Genomic DNA, 20,859 nt, shown 5'->3' with positions numbered 1-20,859 from the left:
TTGAGATCTGTGATCCAGTTTGAGTTAATTTTTCTGTATGGTAAGGAAGTAAGGGTCTAAGTTCATTCTTATGCTTTTTTTTTTTTTTTTGATATCCAGTGGTCCCAACACAGTTTGTTGAAAAGAGTTATCCTTTCTCTATTGAATTGCCTAGGTACCTTTTGTCAAAAATCAATTGACCATGAATACAGATGTGTATTTCTGTACTCTCTATTTTGTTCCATAAATCATATGTCTGTTCATAGTATAATACCATCTGGATTCCTTCGGTTTTATGATGAGTTTTGAAATAGGTTGTTTTAAGTCATTCAACTTGTTCACTTTTTCAGAACTGCTTTGAGTCTTCTAGATCCTTGTGCATTTCCATTAGCATCAGCAGGTCAATTCCTATAAAATAGCCTGCTAGGATTTTGTTAGGAATTCCATTGAATCTCTAAATCAATTTGGGGAGAATTTCTAACAGTATTGAGTCTTCAAGTCTGTGAATAAGAAATAGCTCCAATATATGTTGTAGTTTTGAGAGATACAAGTCTTACGTTTCTTTTGTTAAATATTTTCTTAAGTATGTTATTCCTTTTGAATAAGAAAGCCTGGGATGTATGAGAGCTGAGCTGGCACTTCTATGGAGCTCATGTCTCCAGGATCTCTGTTGAATTTCTGTCCGGCCCAGGAGCCTGTCCCTGGCTCTTGCTAGCCCTGCACCCTCAGGCCAGCAGAGCCACAAGCTTTCACCATTTGTTTTCTGCTGAGTTTACTGCTTTCACTGACAACATCACGAGGTGTGTATTTTCACAAGTCAGCCATCTGTCTCTAGCACTGAGGCTAGGTTTCACGGCCTGAAACCACCAGGCCAACCCAGCCTGGGAGGGAGGAGGGCAGCCCCCCAAAAAGCTTCTGACTCCTGCTACCCAAGACGAACCAGATTTTCATGAATAACAGCTTCTCAATTTGTTGTTTGTCTTTGGTTGATTTTCAGAGCCCTGAAATCGTTGGTTCTGAAAATTTTATCTACTATCCAGTGTTTTTTTGTGGGGGAGAGGATTTGCCAGCCTCTTTAGCCTGGTGTCCATCTGAAGTATTTTAATTTGTACAGATACCATAACTGCCCTGAATTTCTCCATTGAGAACCCATTTCTTTGGTTTATCGGGCTATTGACAATCCACTGATTTTGCTAATAACCCATTTTGGATCATCTCCAGGCTAATTAGCAAAGTGCCGGTGTCCATGGACCACTCTAGTGAGTTTCTGGAATATGGATGGTGTTCCTCATTAGAATTCCAGCTGATCCCTGGAATGTGCATCGTGGAATTGAATACTAGCTATAACTAGTGTAACCTAAGTAACAAGCACACACATACATATACTGTATCACACAGTATACGGAAGTATCTTAAAGTGAATTTTAGATATTGTTCCAGTTACCATGTGTGTTTAAATGATGTTTACCTTGAGTCAAACCTCAGTTTTGTCCTCAGTTTGAGTAATCATCGGCAAACTCAAATGAAGGAGACTTTTGTGGGAAACTGCAGACCCTAAGAAGAAAGGAAGGCCTGATGCCAAAGCCCTGTACTGGCTGCTTGGGAGCACAGTCCTGGAAGTTGAAAGGAAGACTGAGATTCTGCTGTAAATAAATAAGGCATCAAAATGCCAAGCTTCTCTGCAGAAGCCAAGGGGATGGAGAACACAGCAGGGGATGCTCGGTGGTAATGGGGAAGGGGGCTGGGAGATGCAAGGAGGGGAAAAGGAGTAGCATAGAAGGGGCAACTTTGGACTTAAACTGAAAAGAATTCATTGAATAGACCCCCTCCATTTGTCAGCATACCAGTTAAGGGTTTACTGTTTGCTCAAAATTGGGAACCTGTATGTGAATCACAGTGGACTATGAAGTAGATCAGCCATTTGGTCTTCAGCAGATTGTTTTCAAAGAAAATCAAATATTAAATATTAAAGATGATGTGTGTACATGTGGTTTGTTTGCGAGTCATCTTTTAACGTGGGCCAGCGTAGGTCCTGATTTCCTTCTGACCGAAGTGTGGACGTAAAGTAATTTTTCCCTGTCAGTGTCATCATGATAAACTTATGATATAGCAAAGAACATAGAAAATAAAGGGGGAATGATTTTTAAAATCTTATTTCAATAAGAGCAAGAGTGAAAAGAGACGGGCCCGGGAGTCCCTACTGATGAAATGTGGAAGCTTGGAGAAGGCAGGGCAGCTGGATCTCCAGGGATGGAGGACCGTAACTTCCTTAATGCTCTTTTAGGCTGTTTTCTTTACTAGAATAGGAAGGCTGCCCCACCCTGTGTACACGAGGCCCTCCTGAAAGCTCTTCTTTCTGCTTCTGTCCCGTGGGAAGCTCAGACTTGGGGTTCAATGCAGCCAGGGGGCACACTTCCTCCTGAGCTTTGGGTCCACTTCTCCATCCTGTTTGGAGGCTCCCTGCAGGCCCTGTGGCCACATGCCTGGTGGCTGCCCAGCAGACAGGACACAGACAGAGAGGGGTGGCCCTTAGTCAGGAATTTTGGGCTACATAGATATCCTTCTTTAATTTTAACACTCTATTTATAAGCATTTCCCCCTGTCACTAGTAGTCTTCAAATGCATCCTTTTCAATGGTTATGTAATATTGCATTTTAACACTCTATTTATAAGCATTTCCCCCTGTCACTAGTAGTCTTCAAATGCATCCTTTTCAATGGTTATGTAATATTGCATTATATGGAGGACACAGGCTGGTGGCAGCTTCTTTCGGGAATAATGGGTCCGGGAAGTCCATAGTTCGGGGAGCAGAGCCCCACCTGGTTCTGGGGGCCTGACCCCTTCTGGTTTGCCTTAATAGGTTTCCCTAGTTGTTGCTCAGTTGACTTTGTTCATATGTTATGCCTTTAATTTTGGAGCCATTGAAGTTTTTCCTCTTAATGATAAGCCACCAACCTTTGTTTTAACTGATGCTCTGCATTCTTTCTAGGAATAGTTGCCAGTGGTCTCCAACACTTGAGTGCAGGAGGTGGAATCTGGGGCTGTGGTTAAATAGTAAAAGAAGACTGCTGAGGCATGACCACTGTCTTACTAATCAGTCTGATGGTCATTGCACCAAGGCTTGGCTGAACTGGCCAGACCCAGAGTATATTAGAGCTGTAAAAAACCCACGAGATGATCCGATCTCTTGATGTTCAAAGTGGCATCATCCGGGAGCTTGTTAGACAGGAAGACTCTACTGGATCTACTGAAACAGAATCTGCTTTTTAACAAGATCCCAGGGTGATTTGTGCATATTAAAGTTTGAGAAGCATTGATCTAATTCCCCACTCTCTTTGCACAGTCAAGGCCCAGAGGGACATTTGGATGTCTTGGGTTAAATGATAGCTATCAGATTTGTCGATGCTAAGGTTCATCTTCCTCCGTCTTCAAAGGTTTGATCTTTTTAATTTAGCTCATATTAACTTTTTTGGTAGCATTATTCTTGTACAAGCCTGTCATGTCACAGGATCTACAACATCTCTTCCACTTTTGCCAAGACTGTGCTTTTGGGCTTGCAGTTGTATTTGGGGATAAAAGTCATAGGTCCTGCATTTATCGTTATTCAACTTACTCTCATTTTATTATAGCCACTGCTGAGGTTCTACTAATTCTGTCACCCAGTGTGTTCACTTCTTTACACATTTGATGCTTCATTATCTAAGTTAAGGTTAAAAATAATGAACAAGGAATTGTTGGGCACACAGAGCAGAAACCCCAGGTCTTTGCCCCTCAATCAAATATATTTTAAGTTGCTCCTCTTGTTTTGGAGATGATTTCTTTTGGGGAAAGGAAGCTCCTTCCCAGTTTACCCCAGGAGCAAGTGCCTGTATGGTGAATGAGCATTTCCATAGGAGACCATTCATGTGGTCATCTCGAGGAGGACAAAGGAGACGACCACGAGTGGCTGTGATAGGAGGAAAATAAGCTGTCTGCAGTATCGTGGAGCCCAGGGAAGATGGGCTTTGGGAAAGGGCAGGCGGCCATTTTTGGCAGAAGATGCCATGGGATCAAGTAAGATGAAGGTGAACTGATTGTTGTACTTAGAAAGATGGAAGTTGTTAGAGACCTTGAAAAGGACATTTTTAATTATTCAAAGGAATAGAATCCTAATTGAAGTGAGTGAAGAGAGAAGGTGAGGCAAAGACCTGGAGACAATGAATACACGCAATTCTTAAAGACATTCTTGATTTATAATGGCTTTGTGAAAAATTAGAAAAAATAGAAAAAACTACCATATTTAATCATATGTTTATATCAAGAGGCAGCCCAGTTTCAGGGAAAAAATGATATTAGAACTGAGAACATACAGTATCATCAATCCCAGTGAGAATGACACCGATATAACCTAACTCTGTGTGCCTTTGATTGGAGTGTTTACTCTAGTTGTTAAATATATTTGCCTACAATTGGTCCACAAGGTGAAAGATATCTAAAATGACTTCTTTGTTTCTAAGATGCCGAATAAAGATTTCTACTGGAATAAAAGTACCTGCGGTGCAGTGTGTCCAGCCTGCCTTGTGGCACTTTGGGCATCTCGAATGCCAAATGTTTTGACCAGACTCAGTGGCCCGTGGGCACTTGTCAGGACAATTCCTGATGGAAACTACCGTTAGGAGTACCCAGGACCAGGTACAGAATTTGAGGACCCCCGTGCAAAATGGAAATGTGGGGCCCCTTGTTTAAAAATTACTAAGAATTTTAAGGGAGGGACAGCATAGCCTTAAACCAAGAGTGATTGCTCCAGCCTCAGGCCCAGGAAATGGCCTTGAGCAAATTCCTGACCAGGGATGCTAACGTATTAAAGCATAAGCAAGTGAAATGTACATAATAGTGTTCAGAGCTGATAGAAGAAAGGGAAGAAATAGCTAAGACCTTGAAGTGTTTATAGAAAAGTTGGTGATGTTTTGGAAGAGTTTGGGCTGGTTAGAGAATGCTGAATTGATGTTTTTAAGTAGTTAGACAAAAACTATATAAACATTGTAAACACTATAAATTATATAAGAAAAATGTAACTGTATTTTAAAATAACTGCATTTTACTCAAACAGTGCCGTCAATAGTCAACCTAAAGGTTGCACTTGATTTTGACTCTCCTTTAAGCTGAGCTCACTCCTGCAAGGATTTGGAAGGAAGGAGGGCAGTTTCTAGGAAAATAGGAATGATATGAAACTGAAAAATATATGTGCATGTTGTTAAGTGTATGTTTTAGTACTTTTATGTTCTGCCTATGTACAATGATGACTTAAACTGCAAGAATATTTAAATTCTTGTCCTTGGCAACAAAAGAAAACCACTTTGCAATATGCGAATTATATTTTTTTCTTTGCAAGTGAACTGTGCTACTGAAGCAAAAATCACAGTCATCAAATTAAGTGTTAAACCAACTGTTGTGGGAGAAGTAAGCCGATGCTGATAATGCAGTATTTTTCTGCAATCTTTGTTTCTAACTTGTTTTTACTGTATTTATCAGACAGTAAAAACCTGTCATTTTCAAGGACACTTTGAATGCATTGCTATGGAAATAGAATTCTTAGGAAAACCCTGCTAAGTCCCTTTGCTCACCTCCCTCCTTGTGTTTTTTGAGATTAAACTTCTCTTCATCTTCTCATGTGAGGAAAAAAAAGTCAACTTTGTTAAATGCCAGATTCCCAGGAGTTTGGATTTGACGTTTTTCACCCGCTCTACATGAACCTCCCTCCCTCCCTCTCTCCCTTCCTTCCTCTCTTTCTCCCCCTCTTTCTTCTTTCTCTCTCTCTCTTTCTTTCTTTGCTCCTTTCTTTCTTTCTTCCTTTCTTTCTGCTTTCCCAGTGGAATCTGTAGAATATTTTAAGGCTTTTCTTTTACAAACAGCCATCAATGATTAAGTTGCTTTAATCTAAAAACCAAATATTTGCTTTTGTGGGTGGGGGAGGGGTGGTGAGGGGAGCCATTATTTTGTGCTTTTGACTGCAGTTGGAAATGCTCCATCACCTTAGCTTAAAGGATTCAACTCACTTCATTTCAAAGTGCTTGCAAGTATCAGATATTTCTTTATTTGAGTAATAAAATAACTCGTAACTTTTGAATAATTCTTATTGGAATGAAAGCCCTGTTTTACGTTAAGGAAGCAGGATTCTTACTTATTTAAATCTAGCTTTGATGTTATATTATTTGAACATTCTTAGACTACTGGTATTTGATGTATGAATCAAGATCATTTAGCCATAGTTAGAAATAATTTTTAATTTATAATAAACAACTTGAAACAGAATTTCTTTAAGTGGTAGACTCTTATTATGAGAAAATGTTTGCTCACAGATTACTCATGGGGAGGGAGCAGAGGAAAAAATCTGAAGTGTAAGGAATCACTGTTGATTGCTCATGAATCAGAAGTAAAGATACAGCCTCTTGGAAATTGTAGTATCAGGAATGAAGGTAGTGGTTTAATTTACGTTTAATTTTCAAATATGCCTACTTTATAACGTCCAGGTATATTTGTATTGTTTTCTAGCAAAAAAAAAAAAAGTTTGGGGTAAGATCAGAATTTGTTGTGGCTTACAGATAGCATCCTGAACATGTTTTAATGGTTGGAGATGTGCTGCTATAAATAATTTATATTTAAATCTTCCTCCTTCTTAACTTTTCACTCCTTTTGTATATGCTTGTAGTTCCTAATTTTCATAAATGATGGGAACCAGAAAATATGCTTGAACATCAAATATGAGAAATCAAATAACTTATATTTAATGAAAGCAATTTATTCAGGGCTGAATGAATTTCTTCTGCCTAAAAGAATGTACTTTTCGTATCCTGTAGTTCCTAAATGCAAATCAACTACTTCATCTAAAATTTAAGCAGAGAAACAGAGCTTCAGGTATCTCTGTGATATCTAATTATATTTGAGGAAATTTGTATCAGCGATGTCCACTGATAATATGAAAATAATAGCAGCTATTTGTTGAACATTTAATAGATTGTATCAAGCCCTTTACCCCCATTATCTCAATTAATGCTCAACAAAAATACCCAGGTTGACCTGGAATTCTACCCCAGGGCTGCTAGACTCAAGAGCCAGAGTTCTTGCTCCTTATCCACTGCCGCCTTTGACAGGAGCTAAGTGATTCTAACAGAGTTTGGATTCTAACAGAGTTAATATAAAATGATTAGAATTCACATTCATTCCCATTTTAAGCCTAGACATGAACAGGTTGGACATTAAATACAGCATACCAAATAGAACCTATTGTTTTGAAATAATTCCACATGATGTAGATTTATACACTTACTGGGGATTAGGCAAGGGTTTGTTCGTTTGTTTCTCTTCCAACTCCTTCTAAGTTTGGTGCTCCTAAGAGTGACTTTCCTGCTTGTATTCCACATGTGATTGGTTCATTGCTATGCCTGAATGTAGTGATAACATCAGAGTCTCCAGAATTAGAAGTTTGAATGACAAAGTGATGGATTTAAAGGCTTGATGAACTTGAACTTTACCTGAGCACCCTTATCCACAAATGATTACTTCTACTAACCCTCCCACTCATTATGGCTTGTTTGTCATCCTTCTGAACAGAATACAGAACATTTTATTGACAGTTTTTTAAACAAAAGTGTCAACTTCAATGTGAAATGCACAGAAACAAAGAATAATAATGCCACTTTATATTTCTGTCTGTTTCTTTGATCCAAGGTGATCAAAGAATTGCCCAATTATTTCTCTTTACTATTCTGTACATTGGATGGAAAAAAGCTTTTCTTACCACATTTTCCAAATAGTGAGAGAGGAAATGGTGGGCAGATTTACCTGATAGTCTTTTAAAGTAAAATTCGAGAATCATGGTGTTTTTAAAAACAGGATTCATAGAGCTACTCATTTAATACATGGGGAGCCAGAGGCTGTGAGAGGTTGACTTGCCCAAGGACATGTAGTTAGTTCACGGTGGAGCCAGGATGAGAATCTAGAGTTTTCAACCTCTGGCCCCATGCCCTGGAGTGAACACTCATTCATTTATATGGGTGAATGAACACTCATTCATTCATTCATTCTTTCCATCAGGCTTTATTGGACATTCACATGGGTCGGGTATTCCCCTACCTCGAATAAGACATGGCTTCTGCCCCAGAGGCGCGTACAGGCTGATTGAGAGTTGTGTTTGGTTTTTGGGGAAGTGGTAGCAAGAGGAGAAGTTTTGGAGGGAAATAGTCAGTAAATTAACAACCTCTGTACAAATCAGTGGTGAGTGGAGTGATGAAGGTGCTGACTTTAAGGAGGACAAAAACAGCACATTTACATTAGCTGGGGGTTCAGGAAAGACCTGGGTTCAGCTTGAAGGATAAGGAGGACATGGAGATGTGTAAAGTGTGGAGGGGAAGAAAGCTGAAATTGATTTGAAGAGCAACAAAAGGAGCCACTGAAGGATTCTAGACTTTCCACTGCCTGGGCATGTTTCCTCATGGTTCTGTCCGGATGGATGTGCCTCCTCACTGGCTTTCTTGCTCCAGATTCCCTTCTAATCTATTTTAAATATTGACACATTTTTCATATTAGACTTTATCAGAATCTGTGAGTAGGCGTCTCTCTTTCCCTTCTGATTCTGCCAGCCTTGGTGTCAGGAAGAGCTCATTCATCTTAGCCTAGGGCTTTGATCTGCCAGTTCTCACTCAAGCATCTCACCTGCTTTTTCTGACTCATAGGTATAAATCACGGATGATGGGTTCCTAAATGTTAATTCACACGACATCCTAAAAGTCATGTCCTTAAAATACCTTCATAGTATTGATCTGGAATATTATGTTATTAGAATATTTTGGTTTTATTAACCTGGAATGCTATTAAGAACTTCTGGGAGAGAACCTAAGATGATGGCAGCTAGGAGAGACAGGGAAAAAAAACACCCCCATGAAAAATACTAGACAGAGGCCAGAAAGTGACCCAGAACACCAGTATCAGCGATGCACCAGCTGGACTAGGTCTGCTAAATCCACAGGGACCGTGCACGTGGTGAAACTGGGAGTCCGCGTTCTGAAATGAGTGAGTGAGCCGGTTGAATGTCTGGCAGCCACACTGCAGTGTGGGGAAACCGTGGGTTGGTGTTTGGAGGTGGACTAGTTCTTTTTTTAAAAAACCCAAAAGCGGCTGCAGATATGGCAGCAAGAACCACACAGTGAAGCGCAGCAGGAAAGGGCTGTGCGAATGCCTCAGTATCTGGTGTGGAAGACAGCCTTTTGTGGACCCACTGCTAATTGTCTTGGAGCAAGGAAGGCAGAGGGGAGCCAAAAGGAGAAAAAAACCACACCCCTTGCAGCCATCTTCCCAGTGGGCTGGGAATGCTCCTGCCCAGCGCTGGAGACACAGTCCAGAGCCGTGCCAAGGGACCCAGTGGGATGGGAAGTGTTTCTGGCAACACCGTGCACACGCCAAAATATTGGGCATGGACAATAGCCTTTTGTGCACCCACAGCTAATTGTCCTGGAGCTGGGAAGGTGGAGCTGTGCAAAAAGGGGGAAATTAACATGCCCCATTCAGCCATCTTTACAGCAGGCTGGGAACGCCCCTGCATGGCCCGGTGGCCCAGGGCTTCCCTTGAGGGATGGCACTCACTTGTGATGTAGCACAGCTTTCCCCCAGCAGACGCCGTAGAAGGGCATGGCTGGGAAGAGGAACCCACCCGGAAATCCCAGGGACCCTATGACAATACCAAGGACTTGTGGGTCAGCAGCAGAGACAATCTGTGGCAAGACTGAAAATGAAGGTTTAGACTCTTGCAACAGCCTCAAATCTCCAGGAACACCTGGGATGTTTGGTTATTAAAGCTGCCCTGCCTTCCTAACTGCTTAGACACATGCCCCACATTCAGGGTGGACAGCACCAACAACACACCCAAACTTGTTGCACCAGTTGGACCCCACAAGAACCAGAGCCCCACACACTACAAAGACAAAGCTGGGGAGAACTGATTTGAGGGGAATAGGTGACTCGCAGTCGCCATCTGCTGGTTAGTTAGAGAAAGTGTATGCCACCAAGCTGTATAGCTGACAAATTAGAGATTGGTGTCTGAATAATCCTTTTTATCCTAAAAGAACCCTGTCAAGTTAAGCAAATGCCAAGAGCCCAAAAACAACAGAAAATTTTAAAGCCTATGAAAAAACCAGACGATATGGATAACCCAAACCCAAACACCTAAATCAAAAGATCAGAGGAGACACAGTACTTGGAGCAATTAATCAAAGAACTAAAGACAAACAACGAGAGCATGGCACAGGATATAAAGGACATGAAGAAGACCCTAGAAGAGCATAAAGAAGAAACTGCAAGAGTAAATAAAAAAATAGATGATCTTTTGGAAATAAAAGAAACTGTTGACCAAATTAAAAAGATTCTGGATACTCATAGTACAAGACTAGAGGAAGCTGAACAATGACTCAGCAACCTCGAGAACCACAGAATGGAAAATGAAAGATCAAAAGAAAGAATGGGGAAAAAAATCAAAAAAATCAAAGGGGCGGATTTCAGGGATATGATAGATAAAATAAAACGTCCAAATATATGACTCATTGGTGTTCCAGAAGGGGAAGAGAAGAGTAAAGTTCTAGAACGAGTATTCAAAGAAATTGTTGGGGAAAACTTCCCAATCCTTCTACACAATATAAATACACAAAACATAAATGCCCAGCGAACTCTAAATAGAATAAATCCAAATAAACCCACTCCGAGACATATTTTGATCAGACTGTCAAATACTGAAGAGAAGGAGCAAGTTCTGAGAGCAGCAAGAGAAAAGCAATTCACCACATACAAAGGAAACAACATAAGACTAAGTAGTAACTACTCAGCAGCCACCATGGAGGCGAGAAGGCAGTGGCATGACATATTTAAAATTCTGAGAGAGAAAAATTTCCAACCAAGAATACTTTGTCCAGCAAAACTTTCCTTCAGATTTGAGGGAGAGCTTAAATTTTTCACAGACAAACAAATGCTGAGAGATTTTGCTAATAAAAGACCTGCCCTACTTCAGATACTAAAGGGAGCCCTACTGACAGAAACAAAGAAAGGAGAGAGAGATACAGAGAAATTTAACAGACATATATGGAACATTACATCCCAAATCACCAGGATGCACATTCTTCTCTAATGATCACAGAACTTTCTCCAGAATAGACCATAGGCTTGAACATAAAACAAACCTCAATAAATCTAAAAAATCTGAAATTATTCAAAGTACATTCTCTGAGCACGATGGAATACAAATAAAAGTCAACCATCAGAGACTTAGAAAATTCACAAACACCTGGAGGTTAAAAATGAGGGGAAGATGAAAACATTCCCGGATAATCAAAAGCTGAGGGACTTCATCACCAGTAGATTAGTCCTATAAGAAATGCTAAAGGAAATTGTGCAGGCTGAAAGGAAGGGACACTAAACAAATGACTGAAACCACATGAAGAAATGAAGATTTCCAGTAAAGATCACATAGTAAGTATAAATACCAATACTACTGTGTTTTTGATTTGTAACCCCACTATTTATTTCTTACAGGATCTAAAATACATAAAGTGTAATGATAAATCAGTGCTTTTGGACTCAATGTAAAATATGTAATTTTTGACAAGAACTACATAAAGGTGGGGAAATGGAGGAGTATAGGAACATAGTTTATGTGTCATATTGAAGTTAAGTTGCTATCAAAGAAAACAAGATTGTTATAGACTTAAGATGTTAAATTTAAGCCCCACGGTAAACACAAAGGAAGTATCAGAGAACATGATAATAGAGATGAAAAGTAGAGTATGGGTTACTAGAAGTGGGGGAAGGGGCAAGGGAGAGTTAATAAGAAATGAAGTGTAGGGTTTCTGTTTGGGGTGAAGGGAAATTTCTAGTAACGGATGGTGGGAAGGTGATGGCATTGCAACATTGTGAATGCTTGGGAGGGGTTGGAATTGGATTTATGCTGTATATATGTTTCTACAATTGAAAAAAAAGACAGTCTAAATAGATAATGACATTTAAATGCCATAGATGATCCTGGATGAGATCTAAGAACAGAGGAGAAAAGGCTCAAAAGAGCACAATTGGGAAATAAGAAAAAAATGAAATATAGAATGTAAGCTTTATATCAATGTTAAATTTCTTGAACTTCTTAACTACACTTAATGCGATTACATAAATGAATATTCTTGTTCATAGGAAATGTATATGTGAATTATATTGTTTGTTCAAAGATGTGTTCAACTTGCTCTCATATATTCAGAAGATAGAGCAATAGATGATGGATGATAGACAGGGAGGAAAAGAAAGAAATGGTAAAGTGACAAAATATTAAAGTTGGTACAAGATCAGGGTATCGGTGGAGGGGGGTTGGGGTAGGCTGGAGTTCTGTGAATGGGCTTTGTATTATTTTTGCAACTGTTACTGTAAGTTTGAATTTATTTCAAAATAAAAATTAAAAAAAATAACTTTTGGGATTTTTCAATGAATAATGCCATTTGTAGTTAGCAGAGATACTGTTTTTCTACTGTCCAGTCACATGACTACCATGTTTCCAAGAATGTGTTCTGGGAAACAAGGTAGTTTATTTCTAATACCAGACATCTCTAATCAATTTGGAGATGGTTAAGGAAGTCTGTTTAGTTATGTGTGAAAGCTAGGTAAATGAAGAACAAAATGGACTTGAGTGTTAAAAAATATGACATATGTCTCAATTTAGAAACTTAAATTCCCATTTTTCCAAATTTCTCCATAGATTTAATAAGCAGCTATGATTGTTTTTCAAAATAAAAACCCCTGATACCAGAAGCCACTCTGATTATTCAACTTTGTAAAATATTCATAACCTTTACTTCAGTCTGGGGGAAAAATGATCTGAAAATAATGGTCCAGACCCTTAAGCTAAAAACTGCAAATCATTTTTTTTTCAGGACATCATATTGATTTTGAGTATGGATTAGACAAATATAACATTTTCTAGGACTCAAAAACTTTTTTTTTTTGCAAAATGGAAAAACATGCATTATAAAAAAATGCATGCTTTCTTTACACAATTGCAATAAGGCTCTGAATCGTTTGAAAAATATTGATGAAGAAGTTGTTGCAGCGGCCTCGGGTCTAGTCAACATTTTAGATACTTTACTTTTGAAGTCTGGGAAAATATGCTCTACTGAGAAAAAGCCCAGGAATTTAACATAAACTAATAAACTCTCTGGAATTCTCTCAGCTGAAAACTTTGGCAATTGTATGGTAAGCATGATTGTCTATCTCTGCTTGGTGGCACTTTTTCACCTTATGTTAATAAGGGAACTTTCCAGAAGATTAACATGGTCCTGAAATGCTTTTAAGAAGGCCCTGTGTATTCAGGATATGAAAAAGGGGATTGAAAAAAAAAAAAGACTGCTGGTCTGCTGGTGAAAGAGGAGGAATTTATTTCATGCTCCATAGAGTTTGCCATTCTCTAGTCTTTAACTGCTGGTTAAATACACTGAGAGAAAAATGGTTCCATCGTGGATTCTGAATGGGAGGAAAGCCATAAATTAGTATTACAGTTAACAGTAACTAAAGTAAAGAAAGGATCTCAACAAAATATATGGTCTAACTTACTAAGTACATAACCAAGTAATGGAAAACTGTTACATTTGTATCATGCTAAATTCTGAATTCTGCCTTTGATTTTCACATGTAAAATCAAACTTTTGTTCTTGGTACATTTTTGATCCCGATGCCCTTCCTTGCTCTTTTTATTTCCTAACCCCCCTCCTACTGATTCTCATGTAGTTTCACTTTATTGAATTATTTCAGTAGTCTTTGAAATGATTCAGCATTAGGGACTTAAAAAAAAAAAGCTTTTTAAAGCATGCTTTCTTCAACGTATATTTCCATCTGTCATCTTCTAACACATGGAATAATGTGCAACTAGGAATAAGAATTATTTTGGAACTATGCGGTGACAGTAAATGTAATATACAAGGAATAATCTTTAGCAAATGTTTTTTCAAACATTAGCTTATCTAACAAGGAATATTTAGTTTTAGTGAATATCAAGCTGGATATTTTTGTGAGATGATTTATTTAAAGTTTTTGGAGTTTTCTTTTTCTTTCTTTTTTTTTTTTTTTTTCTTTTTTTTCTTTTTTTGCACAGCCAGGCTATTGAAGGAATTTATTTTTATGAAAAGTATAAGTAGAAGACTAGCAAGGTAAGGAAAAATGGAATTTCTTTAAAACTTGTCTAGTATAAAGAACTGCCTGATGCTGATTACTAAAATTGAGATGTTATCCACCAAAATTGTGTATGTGTATGTTCCTGAGGTTTGATATTCTTTTTCTCCGTTGCGTCCGTGTACGGAGGGTGGTGCCCCCAAACTCCCCCATTCCCTCTGTAACGCAAGGCCCTTGATCTCCAAAGTGGGAAGGCGCTCTGGCCAGGCAAGGGGAATTCTCTTGATGTCTGGCTATTGAAGGTGGAGAATAAAGAGAAAGTAGAGACATTTGTTAACCTAACTGGTAAAGCATTTGCTGATGTCAGAGATCTGCATTGTTAAATCAAGTCTTGTGACCTTGATTTCTTTACTTCACCTGGGGCTACTTACTGCCTGTGATCCTGTGAATTAGTCTGTGTGAGAGAATGGATGGAGTTGATCGTGCTGCAAATCTAAATGCACACATGTGATACAGAGCCAGCCAGTGCCATTTTAGCCACGTGGATTAAAAGACCACGGTTTAAAAGCGTATGGTACTTTTAATTATTAGCTCACAAAATTATGGTCCTAAAGGATGATGGAAACTGTCATTTGCCTCACTACCCAAAAGAATAAATATCAGCTCCTGCTGCTATGTAAGGGCAACCCCCAGGAATTTATCTGTCACTTTAGGAACTGGATCATTGTATAAAATGTAACTGTCTAACTTCTGGTTGATGAAAAATAATAAGTTGGCAGACTGCAAAATTAAACTAAATGATCCAACTGTTTCCTTGTTAAGCCTTCTTACTACTTTTAATTTTAAAAAGAAGTCTCTTTAAAGCAATGTGGTAAAAATAACAATCACCTTTAAAATTAAAAATGAAAATAAATATAATTTAGTAAACGTAGCATATGATGTAGGCCTGTGTTATATTTCAAAATGAAGAATAATACTCTAGAATACAAGTATTCAATAACTATTTACTGTTAAAAGGCTAAGAGCCTATTGACTTGAATAGGTTAGTTTTATTAGGGCAGAATATAAGTCATTGTTTTATGTGGAAAGTCTTTGAAAGACTACCTAATATGTTTTTTTTTTAATCTTCATTTTATTGAGATATGTTCACATACCACACAGTCATACAAATCGTACATTCGTTTGTTCACAGTACCATTGCATAGTTGTACATTCATCACCTAAATCAATCCCTGACACCTTCATTAGCACACACACAAAAATAACAAGAATAATAATTAAAGTGAAAAAGAGCAATTGAAGTAAAAAAGAACACTGGGTACCTTTGTCTGTTTCTTTGTTTTTTTCCTTCCCCTATTTTTCTACTCATCCATCCATAAACTAGACAAAGGGGAGTGTGGTCCTTATGGCTTCCCCAATCCCATTGTCACTCCTCATAAGCTACATTTTTATACAATTGTCTTCAAGATTCATGGGTTCTGGGTTGTAGTTTGATAGTTTCAGGTATCTACCAGCAGCTACCCCAATTCTTCAGAACCTAAAAAGGGTTGTCTAAATTGTGTGTAAGAGTGCCCACCAGAGTGACCTCTCTCGGCTCCTTTTGGAATCTCTCTGCCACTGAAGCTTATTTCATTTCCTTTCACATACCCCTTTTGGTCCAGAAGATGTTCTCCATCCCATGATGCCGGGTCTGCATTCCTCCCCAGGAGTCATATTCCATGTTGCCAGGGAGATTCACTCCCCTGGGTGTCTGATCCCATGTAGGGGGGAGGGCAGTGATTTCACCTTTCAAGTTGGCTTAGCTAGAGAGAGAGGGCCACATCTGAGCAACAAAGAGGCATTCGGGAGGAGGCTCTTAGGCACAATTATAGGGAGGCCTAGCCTCTCCTTAGCAAACATTTATTGATTCCTGTTGGGGATGCAAAAATAAATATGCATGGTAAGTTTTTTTTTTAATCAAAATAATCAAAGTTTATTAAGTAATCAAAATTTTCTGCCCCTGACACCTTCTTCCAAAAGCATCCTTCAGCAAGTTTCTGATATTTTCTTCCAGAAAATGGTTTGCGTATAGCATGGTAAGTTTTTAAACATAGCAACTCTTACAAAAAGAACTTTTTTATTTTACAATTTAAATTATCAAAAGTTTTATTATAGAAAAGATCATGGGAAATATCAGGCAGTACCTAAAAAATAAAAAAAAATTAATATTTGAATTCCTTCTAAGATTACTAAAATTACACTGTGCTATTTCAAATATCACTGGAAAGGAAACATTTCAGAAATAGTACTGACTATAGGTTCTTTGTAAAGAAAAGATTGTCTTCTGTGATTTTGGAAGATCAAGTTCTGGTGATTTAGAAACCTCCCACTAAGCTAAGACCCCCTCTCAGTACCCACTTGCAGTTCCCAGCAACCCTTCTCGTTGATATGCACTGTGTCTTCATTATCATGCACATTGTTTCCAGATCTTTATAGGATCTTCATTGCTGTTATCCTATTTTACCAAGATAAAGTTAAATCTCTAAAGAACCGGATGGAGTGACTTTCCTAACAGCCATCCTGAAATTGTTTTCCGAATAGTTTGTCCTGGTGCTGGTCCCAGCTGCTTAAAGATAAAAATCAACTGTGACAAAGGGACTATACAAAGGCAAAGATTCATGCTGAATCGAGGGAAATTTTGAAAACCGGATCTCTGTGTTCTAAAGCTTTATGCACCAGAGAAAACAGACAATAAAGAAAGAGAGAGAGGGAAAAGAATTCCTAATAGTTATGGGAAAGACCTTGTGAGCACAAACGGCATCTGAATAAAGTGGGCGCAGAATGGGTGCCCTTCTTTTAAGTGAAAGGTGTTTTGAGTTTCAAGGGCAAATGCATGCTTTGGATCATGGGTGTTCTGGTTTGCTAATGCTGCCGTTATGCAAAATACCAGAAATGGATTGACTTTTATACAGGGGGTTTATTTGGTTACAGAGTTACAGTCTTAAGGCCATAAAGTGTCCAAGCTAAGGCATCAACAGTAGGGTACCTTTACTGGAGAAAGGCCATGGAGGTCCATAAAACCTCTATTACCTTGGAAGACACATGGCTGGTGTCTGCTTGCTCCCAGGTTGTGTTTCAAAATGGTGTTCTCCAAAATGCCTCTAGGCTTAGCTTCTTGGGGCAAACTCTGGACTAGTATCTCCAAAGCATCAGCAAAAGCCTGCTTTCAACGGCCATCTCCAAAATGTCTCTCTAACTGCAGCACTGACCTCTTTCTGTCTGAGTTCTTCTAGGGCTCCAGTAAACTAATCAAGACCCACACTGAATGGGTGGGGCCACACCTCCATGGAAATAATCTAATCAAAGGTATTACCCCAGTTGGGTGGGTCACATCTCCATAGAAATAAGCTAATCCAAAGATTCCAACCTAATCAATACTAATAATCTGCCCCCACAAGATTGCATTAAAGAAAATGGTGTTTTGGGGGACATAATACATCCAAACCAGTACAATGGGCAACTTGTCTTAAAACCTGTTTTCCCAACATTTTATTATGCAAATTTGCAATCAGAAAAATTGAAAGAATTGTGTAGTGAACCCCTATACTCCCACGTAGAGTCTGCAGTTAACATTGGACCATACTTGTTTTATCACGCATCTGTGCATGCATCCATCCCTCTATCCATCCATCAATCCAGCTTATTTTTGGATGCATTATTTCAGAGAAAGTTGAAGATGTAAGTACACTTTACTCCTAAACATTTTAGCATGCACATCACTATTTGTTTATGATTTTAAAAATATTTAGAGGTGGAATTCATATACAACGAAATACGAGGATCTACACAAATCTCAGGTGTACCCGTTCTGTGATTTTTGACAATTGCATATGCCTGTGTAACTCAAACCTTTACCAAGGTCTAGAACCTCTCATTATACCAGAAAGTTACCCTGTGCCCCTGCACCATCACTCCCCACCTCCTGCTCCACTGTTGTGACCTTTTTCCCTCTTAGGTTAGTTCTGACTGTCTTAGACTTTCGTATCCATGAAACCATACCCTGTGTGCTGCTTTTGTGGAAGGCTTGCTTCGCTCGGCTCAGAGACCTATCATCCATTTTTTATTTACCTGCAGCGTGAGCTGGTATCTCACCCTTTGGATTTCAAATGGCTTAGGTGATGTGGTGAACTTTTGACTTTCAGGCCTGTTTCCTGCCATTCTCAACCTCGCCAGCAATGCGCACATCAGTGCCAACGCAACCTGTGGTGAGCAGGGGCCCGAGATGTTCTGCAAGCTGGTGGAGCACGTGCCCGGCCAGCCGGTTCGGAACGCCCAGTGCCGCATCTGTGACAGCAGCAGCGCCAATCTCAGAGGCAAGTGCTGCTGCTTCTGTTCAAGAGTCGCAGTGGGAAACTGCTTTCTGAAATGACTACTAAAGACGTGTATTAGGAAGCCCCCAACTTTGTGCTACTCACTTACACTGCTATTCATTCCCACTAGCTTCACCATTAGGAAGTGTTAAAAAAAAATCTAAAGCAAGAACTGAGAGGGGTGTGTGTTTTATTTTGTTTTGACAGAACGCCACCCGATATCAAATGCTATAGATGGCACCAATAACTGGTGGCAAAGTCCCAGCATTCAGAACGGGCAAGAATATCACTGGGTCACAATCACTCTGGACTTGAGACAGGTAGGTGAGGCCAGAACATGGAAGAATGTTTACATGCTACTGACGTGTACTCCTCTGATGACTTTTGGGAACGACTGGCCTGTTTCTTAGCAGATTTACATTCTGGTTTCACTGATTTTCAACCAGCGTAAGTCAAGTGATAGATGGATGTAGTATCATCTTGGTACCATTTTTGTTGTGTTGATCCTTCCTTCAGTGCTGTGACAAATGCCAGGCAAAGGGTTGGCTTACACAAGAAGAATTTATTGGCTCACAGTTTTGTGACTAGAAGTCCAAAATCAAGAGATTGGCCGGGCTTGCTTTTCTCCGAGTCGTCCAAGTCCCTTGTCCTTTATCTCTTTTCCTTTCCCATGAAGTTGTCCTCTCCTTTCAGCTCTTCTGGTTTCTGTTGACTTTTGACTTCTTCCTGTGCAGCCTTCTCCAATTTCTGCCTCTTGGTTTCTTCTCTTTATAATAAAAGGCCCCCAGTAATCCAGATTAAAGCACACCCTGTTTAGACGGGCATCACCTTGACTAAAAATAACATCTCCAAGAGGTCCTCTTTCCAACTGATTCACACCCACAGGAATGCAGATTAAGTTTAAGAACCTGTCTAAATTGGGGTATGTAATTCAATCGATCACCCTAGGTATCTTTGAGAAGATGAGTGAAATTGCTTCCCTTATGTCTGATGTTCTAGAGGCTGTGTCAATGGGACATGTTTATCCATTCAGGACAGTATGTCTAGCTTGGCACTGGGTGCCCACAGATGCCCTTGGGACAAGCACAAAGAGCCCCTGCATTTTGGGCATACAGTATTCTTATCATTGTGCAAAGCTACTGTACAGGGTTGTATGTAGAAAATAAGCTTAGGAAAGAAAAGGTATAGTGTGAAACCTCTTGCCCATCTGTCACCTCTGAGCCACGTGGCAGCTGGCTTAGCCCAGGATTTGCATAAGCAAAGCCTTTGGCATGAATTGGGAATATCCAGCTGCTCTGCCAAACATACAGTCTCTTATACCTCTTAAAGGTACGTTGGAGAAAAGAGAGAAATAAGATGTGGGCCGTGGTTGCCCCAGTGTTTCTGGGAAAGGGAAGGCAGGGGAAAAGAATATGAGTAGAAGAGAAGAAAAAGGGAGATGACAAGTATTTTGGAGCTATTTTCACAATTTGTAATTTGAGTCCTCCAGAAAAGACATTAAATGACATTCTCTAGTTTATTTCCATTCCAGGTTCTCTTGTAGGAACTCAGAAATTTCATGGGAAATATTTAGATCTGTTGAATGTGACAAATAGTTGAAATGTGCCCTATATAATTGAAATAGGTAGTTGGGAAATGTAGCAATGAATTGTTTTTTGAATAAGTGATAGTTTAAAAAATGTTCAGGAGTGAAGAGGCAGTTATTTCTGGGAAGGGGGCAGGGTGGGAATTGACTGGAAAGCAAAGCAAGGGAACTTTCTGGGTTGATAGAAATCTTTTATGTCATGATTTGGATGGTGGTCACACAATTATCAAAACCCATCAAACTTAAGATCTGTGCATTTTTTTTTAAAATTACCTTATGCAAAAAAAAAACCAACCCAACTATTCAGAGTTGTAAGTAGAAAGCAGGATAATACAAGAATAGTCACATACAAGGAACATTTAATTTCTGAAAATTACCCTGAATAAGGTGGCACAGTGTGAAGCTCAGGAGACATTTTTCCAAGTTTAGGCTTCCAGTATTATGGAAGTATAAACAGCAGTTTCCAGCCTTCAGTCTTGAATTGGTATGATTCTCTCCTAAGCCTCCAGAAGGTGGAAATCTTGATTTTAGCCCTATGTCACCATTTTGGACTTCTGACCTCCAGAACCCAAGAGAATAAATTTATGTTGTTGTAAGCCACCAAGTTTCAGCTGCAATAGGAACTATCACAGTGGGGAATGGGACTTGACTTTGTATCGAGATATAGGTGACCAAGAGGTTACATATCCCCGAGTTGACACTGAAATGTGTTTGCTAGTTTTCCTTTCTTCCTCTTCTTCTTGTTCGGCAGTCCTGTTTCCTGCACCCACCCCTTAGATTTCT

At 39.3% G+C, this 20,859-nt stretch overlaps 1 protein-coding gene across 2 annotated transcripts in view; it reads left to right on the top strand.

Moving 5' to 3' along the window:
- Nucleotides 1-20,859, top strand: part of LAMA1 (laminin subunit alpha 1) — a 145,989-nt gene that overhangs the window by 11,906 nt on the left and 113,224 nt on the right. For both annotated transcript variants that reach the window (XM_037806175.1, XM_037806176.1), the window contains exons 2-3: nt 18,324-18,494; nt 18,699-18,811. In XM_037806175.1, coding sequence (XP_037662103.1) covers nt 18,324-18,494; nt 18,699-18,811 — 284 coding nt within the window. The remainder of the gene's footprint in view (nt 1-18,323; nt 18,495-18,698; nt 18,812-20,859) is intronic.

Source organism: Choloepus didactylus, chromosome 16, assembly GCF_015220235.1.
Source record: "Choloepus didactylus isolate mChoDid1 chromosome 16, mChoDid1.pri, whole genome shotgun sequence".
In the NCBI taxonomy this organism is placed as follows: domain Eukaryota; kingdom Metazoa; phylum Chordata; class Mammalia; order Pilosa; family Megalonychidae; genus Choloepus; species Choloepus didactylus.
The sequence above is the reverse complement of the archived record's forward strand: the minus strand, read 5'-3'. Positions and strand labels throughout refer to the sequence as shown.